This window comes from Ictalurus furcatus, chromosome 29 (genome assembly GCF_023375685.1).
Source record: "Ictalurus furcatus strain D&B chromosome 29, Billie_1.0, whole genome shotgun sequence".
NCBI lineage: Eukaryota > Metazoa > Chordata > Actinopteri > Siluriformes > Ictaluridae > Ictalurus > Ictalurus furcatus.
This window is the reverse complement of record NC_071283.1, coordinates 3,029,578-3,036,736: the sequence shown is the minus strand read 5'-3', so window position 1 is coordinate 3,036,736 and position 7,159 is coordinate 3,029,578. Positions and strand designations below refer to the sequence as shown.

General features: G+C 40.4%; 1 protein-coding gene across 1 annotated transcript in view; it reads left to right on the top strand.

The window, feature by feature from the left end:
- Positions 1–7,159, top strand: part of ndst3 (N-deacetylase/N-sulfotransferase (heparan glucosaminyl) 3) — a 78,320-nt gene that overhangs the window by 47,162 nt on the left and 23,999 nt on the right. Inside the window, exon 7 of the mRNA XM_053619110.1 lies at positions 1,596–1,724. Coding sequence (XP_053475085.1) covers positions 1,596–1,724 — 129 coding nt within the window. The remainder of the gene's footprint in view (positions 1–1,595; positions 1,725–7,159) is intronic.

Genomic DNA, 7,159 nt, shown 5'->3' with positions numbered 1-7,159 from the left:
TCCTTCTTTATCTTACTCTCTCTCCTTCTTTATCTTACTCTCTCTCTCTCTCTCTCTTTATCTTACTCTCTCTCTCCTTCTTTATCTTACCCTCTCTCTCTTTCTCTCTCTCTCTTTATCTTACTCTCTCTCTCTTTATCTTACTCTCTCTCTCCTTCTTTATCTTACTCTCTCTCTCGCTCTCTCTCTCCTTCTTTATCTTACTCTCTCTCTCTCTTTATCTTACTCTCTCTCTCCTTCTTTATCTTACCCTCTCTCTCTTTCTCTCTCTCTCTTTATCTTTCTCTCTCTCTCTCTTTATCTTACTCTCTCTCTCTCCTTCTTTATCTTACTCTCTCTCTTGCTCTCTCTCTCTCTCTTTATCTTACTCTCTCTCTCTCTCTTTATCTTACTCTCTCTCTTCTTCTTTATCTTACTCTCTCTCTCTCTCTCTTCTTCTTTATCTTACTCTCTCTCTCTCTCTCTCCTTCTTTATCTTACTCTCTCTCTCTTTCTCTCTCTCTCTTTATCTTACTCTCTCTCTCTTTATCTTACTCCCTCTCTCCTTCTTTATCTTACTCTCTCTCTCTTTCTCTCTCTCTCTTTATCTTACTCTCTCTCTCTTTATCTTACTCCCTCTCTCCTTCTTTATCTTACTCTCTCTCTCTCTTTATCTTACTCTCTCTCTCCTTCTTTATCTTACTCTCTCTCTCTTTCTCTCTCTCTCTTTATCTTACTCTCTCTCTCTTTATCTTACTCCCTCTCTCCTTCTTTATCTTACTCTCTCTCTCGCTCTCTCTCTCCTTCTTTATCTTACTCTCTCTCTCCTTCTTTATCTTACACTCTCGCTCCTCCTTTATCTTACTCTCTCTCTCGCTCTCTCTCTCCTTCTTTATCTTATACTCTCTCGCTCTCTCTCTCCTTCTTTATCTTACTCTCTCTCTCGCTCTCTCTCTCCTTCTTTATCTTACTCTCTCTCTCCTTCTTTATCTTACACTCTCGCTCCTCCTTTATCTTACTCTCTCTCTCGCTCTCTCTCTCCTTCTTTATCTTATACTCTCTCGCTCTCTCTCTCCTTCTTTGTCTTACTCTCTCTCTCTCTCTCTGTCTCTCTGTTCTGCTGCAGAACATTTAACACGAACCTGTCAGCATTTGCCCACCCCCCACCCCCCGCCGAATTGTTTTTCGTTTTTTGCTCAGCGAGGCAGTTTCATCTCCGTATTAACACAGCACAGTAAAATGAGCCATAGTGCCAAAAGACACTGGACTACAGTCTTATTAAATAAGCAGCACAGGTACAACACTCGGGCTGCGCTGTTGTACAGTAGTGAAATAATGGATCAGGGCGGCGTGATGAAGCGCAGTCACTGTTACCGGTATACCCAAAGCTGATTGTTTTCCTACGACGGCATGTCCTGCGATGTCCTGCGATGTCCTGCGATGTCCTGCGATGTCCTGTGATGTTTATGTCTCTGACTCCGCAGTCAGGGATTATTATCATCTTTCACCAAATAAATGATCAATTAAACTTTTAAATAGTGGCTTTTAATGCTGTGATACAAGTTAGTTTCTGTTTGTGTGTGTGTGTGTGTGTGTGTGTGTGTGTGTGTGTGTAGGTGCTGCCACGTCAGACCTGTGGCTTATTCACACACACCATCTTCTACAAGGAATATCCTGGAGGCCCAAAAGAGCTGGACAAGAGTATTAAAGGAGGAGAGCTTTTCCTGACCGTCCTATTGAACCCCGTGAGTCCACACACACACACACACACACACACACACAAACACGCACACAGAGCTCAGACACTGTATTTCCAAAGCCACACTCTGTTCACTCTGTTTGAGAATTTGTCCAAAATCAGGGAGAAAATCTGACATAGTGCGTGATGATCTCCCACAATGCACCATAACGGGTTCAAACAACGTTTCTATGCGTGCGTGAATGTATGTAGGGACTAGCGGGTGGAGCAGATTCGTAGATTTTCACAGCTACTTAGCAGCTAAGATTGAGTGATGGTGGGCAGAGACTGGGCGGGGCCACGGTGTGGCATTTCACAGGTCGCAACACGTCGTTACTGAGAACTGGAAAGTGCAAGCTCCATGTAGGCGATACAAGGTACCTGACACTGCCGACTGTAAAGGCGGACGGAGAACGCGTGGAACCAGGGTGCGGGAGTCTTCGGAGAGTTTAGAGTCCAGCTATCCAGCTAGTTTGTGCCCGTGGTGGGGACGGATAATGCGTCAGCATGCGTTGAGCTTATCTGAATAAGCATGGCATCCCTCCCGCTGCTGTCTCATGACAAGAAGAGAGACACAAAGTGGAGATGAGTGAATAGTGCGAGAGACGGGAATAAAGTCGAGCGTGTTCTTTCGTTCTTTCTTTATTTATTTAAATCGTCCCCCTCTCGGCGATGTCCTGCCGCGCCACTCGGGCTCCAGCGCTAAACTTAGCTTCAGTCTGCCGCTGCCAGAACCAGCTGTGTGTCTCTTATTAAATTACACATCTACAAATATTAATAAACATCATCACAGTGGGAGCTTTCATCTGTCTTGCTCTCTCTTTCTATCCAGCTCTCGCGCTCTCTCTCTCTCAACCCCTCCTCCCACCACTAACCCCCCCCCCACCATGTCCTTTTTATGCCTTCATTTTGCTCGCTTTGCTTCCTCTTTCACTCTCATTCTCTCTCTCTGGGGTGCATGTCAGTGTTTTTATAGATTAATTTTCCCAGCATGCTCTTTTTCTCCCATCATGCATTCCTGGGCTCCCCCGCTGCGACTCTGTGCGCTCGAATCAGCTGCGACATTAAAAACATGAGCCTGGCTCTGTGTGTGTGTGTGTGTGTGTGTGTACAGAACATGCAATATATAGCAGTAAGTTGTTTGGTCATGTATTTATATGAACGTGCGTTACCGTAGCAACAAGACGTGTATATGTGTGTGTGTGTGTGTGTGTGTGTGTGTGTAAGTCGAGTATTGTTAGCGTAATAACTAAGTAACTAACAATTTTAGATCTAAAGAAGAAGAAGTCATAAGAGTGTCTGATAGCTCTGGCCACGACCTTTATCATTTTAAAAGGTGCACCGTGATTGGCTCGTCGCACTTCCGTGAGCTAGTTTTTTTTGGGGAATACAAACTTTTGAACAGAGTGACACAATATTCCTGGTGATGTAACGATACACCAAATCCAGAATCTGATACAATAGGATACAGCCGTGAAAGTAGACCCTAAAAGTTGGATTACAAGTTCACCATTTCCGCTTTGTTGTTGCGAGACTAGCCCAATTTAGCCTTAAAAAAACGCAACCCTGGCAACCCTGCTGGTGTGCCTCAAGGGGGCGTGTCTGAAGCACAAAAGCGCCTTATTTGGTATTAGCTAGTAGCTAGCTCTCTGTGTTCTCCTTTTCGAATATGAACTTCACGATCGCTGTGGTGAATTTTTTTATGTTGTGATAGAGAGACGAAGAGAGAGACGAAGAGAGAGAGAGAGAGTCATTAGCATTGACTAGCATGCTAGAATACCGGCTCATGAAAAAGCTAGGAGGACGTGTGGCCGTGATGAGGTTTAAATGTTTATTACACGTCACGTTACATAACCGTGACACGTAGCCTAGCCGTCTGTTGAACGCATTGTTGAACGTACCGGCGTATCGGATATGTTTGGCTAACTTTAGCAAGGGAGTAGCTTTATTTCTTATGAAACCTACTGAGGTGTATACACATAATCAGTATAACTACGCGATTGCGGGCGCGATCTTGCTTTCACACGACACTTTTATCACATACGAAAATGAATATCGAGTAACTGACATTTCAGACCCGATATTCAGTTCCAAAATTTTGCGATATGCGACTCGTGGAGGTTTTTTTTTGTGCGTGTGTGTGTGTGCTTTTGTTGCGGAAAACGACTCGCATAGGCGAAATGGAAAAAAAAAAGAAAAAAATCGCACGTAATCGTCTTTCGCAGTGATGTTTGTCGGTAAAATGAGACCTCGACGCGTCTTGGCTCGAACCTGCGGAGGTCGTTTCGAGGAAAAAAAATCGCGGTTATACTAACTATCAGCACTCTTGGAATGCTGCTCGAACCAATCAAATTAGTAGACCAGATCTAACTGTTGTGTAATCGATCTGTTAGTCAGATTATTAACCGGACATTAGGGTGCATGTTAACGGAGCTCATATGAGCTCAGCACTGTGCATTAGAGGGTCGAGAGAGAGAGAGAGAGAGAGAGAATGGAAAGACATAATAAGAAAGAAAGAAAGGATGATCTCCAATTTCAGTCCAAAAATTTGAACACCCTAAATTTCACCATTGTTGGTTAATTTCCTGGTTTGTTTTGTTTTTGTTGGCTAACCAAGGAAAAGCTATAAATGAATCAGGAATGCTTATGATGACACGTTTAATGAGCTGAGAAATGTCAGCGGACTAAAACTTTTCAGCGCTCTAATTGGGCGCTTTATTTCCCACATGTTTATGCTGTACGACTACTCCGAGCGCCGTCGGAGTCTTTTATCTATAGGCATAACGGCTTTACGCTCCGAGTGCTCCCGCCGTTAATAAAGCATTCGTTTAGAGTCCCGTTAGGCTCTCAGATCGAGCCGTTCTAATAAGTTCCACCTAGACTAACTCTTCCTTATTTAACCGCTACTGTAGCATTTTTTTTTTGTTCGGTCTGTGGCGATAATCGGGTCGTACACACAGTTGGGGACTTCAAGTCCAATATTTGCAGAGGGTTTTTCGCTCCTAGCCGTAATTATCACATTAATCACTGCGCATTTGGTTTCATTTAGTAAAATGGCTTCTACGCTTCTGTATTAGCGGTGGTGAACAGTGGATGAGTTCAACAAACAGACTTCATGTAAAAACCATAATGAACTTTCTTTTACCTTCACTCTATCGGTTGTGACGCAGATGAGGACGGGTTCCCTTCTGAGTCTGGTTCCTCTCAAGGTTTCTTCCTCATATCATCTTAGGGAGTTTTTCCCTCACCACCGTCACCACCGGCTCGCTCAATAGGGAAAAATCCACACGCTTTAAATCTCCATCCTGTGTTTATATGTTTCTGTAAAGCTGCTTTGAGACAGCGTCCATTGTTAAAAGCGCTACACAAATAAAACTGAATTGAATTATTAAGAAGGTAATAAAATAGCACTTGATGCGGCATGTCCTCTTCTTTGGAATTGTATTTATTTCTCGACATCACGCTCTGACAGTGACTTGTGTTCTCATTAAGTGCATGGTTCTCATTCACGCTGTCTGAGACCCGAAGTCACACCGCGTTTTCATCTGTACTAACGAGCGCTGCTATTTTTTAACTGATATTCTTTCTGCTTTTGCCTTCATAAATCTTCCACTTTTGAGTGGTTTTCGATCTGCGAAGAGTCTGAGTTGCTAAGGTTGAGGGCTCGATGTCAATTCTGCGCTCTCCTAATGGTGGCTGTTACACACAGCATGTGTGTGATTCCACTCAACAATTAGCCTTTTGTGTTGGAGCTGATGTGTTAGTGCAAGCTGAAGAAGAAATTCTCTTAATAAACTCACAGGAACCACTGGCGTATATATACTACTATATATACCACTCCATATATATATATACACACACATCACTCTATATATTCCATTCTATATATACTGCTCTTTATATACCACTATATATATATATATATATATATATATATATATATATATATATATATATATATATATATATATATATACCACTCTGTATATACTGCTCTATATATATATACCACTCTCTCTCTCTCTCTCTATATATATATATATATATACACATATACATCACTATATATTCCACTCTATATATACTGCTCTATATATACCACTATATATATAGATACCTCTCTGTATATACTGCTCTATATATACCACTCTATATATATACCACTCTGTATATACTAGTCTATATATACTTCTCTATATATACCGCTCTATATATACCACTCTATGTGTACTGCTCTATATATACCGCTCTATATATACCACTCTATGTGTACTGCTCTATATATACCGCTCTATATATACCGCTCTCTCTATATATATACCACTCTATATATACCGCTCTCTATATATATACCGCTCTATATATACCACTCTATATATATACCACTCTGTATATACTACTCTATATATACTTCTCTATATATACCGCTCTATATATACCACTCTATGTGTACTGCTCTATATATACCGCTCTATATATACCGCTCTCTCTGTATATATACCGCTCTATATATATACCACTCTGTATATACTACTCTATATATACCGCTCTATATATACCGCTCTCTCTCTATATATACCACTCTATATATACCGCTCTATATATATACCACTCTGTATATACTACTCTATATATACCTCTCTATATATACCGCTCTATATATACCGCTCTATATATACCTCTCTCTATATATACCGCTCTATATACACCACTTTGTATATACACTCTATATATACTGCTCTAAATATACCGCTCTCTCTCTATATATACCGCTCTATATACACCACTTTGTATATACACTCTATATATACTGCTCTAAATATACCGCTCTCTCTCTATATATACCGCTCTATATATATCGCTCTATATACTTCTCTATATATATAGCACTCTATATATACTAATCCAAAACTGTACTTATTGGCAAATGCTGCCAATAAAATACTTACATTTTAAACTTTTTACTGTACATAAGCCGTAAAATCCTAATTCTATTTTGTTATACAGAGATAATTAAATAAATATTTATAATTTTTTATTTTTAGTATTTGCTTTAAGTATGAAAATCAATAAAATCAACCACTTGAATCATGCTAGACATTATTATGTAATATATATTATAATTTAATAAAAAAGTATATATATGTGTATATATACATCAGAATTTGTTTAATAAATGTAATTTAATGAACAATTATGCACATTTGTTCAAGCTTGTTGTTTCCATTTTGTTTGTTGTAAAGAACTGTAGTTTTACTAGACTTTACTTTGATTTATTTGGATTAATGAGCTCTGGCATTGGGAGTCCCATTGGTAGGGCATCACAGGTCATACTCCACCCACCACCACATTAACAATTACTCAGTGATTGGCTTCCACGATAGGCAGCCGGCCAATCAATACCAGCCTTCTCCCTCAGGCTGGAAGTCCGCCGAGTGAACC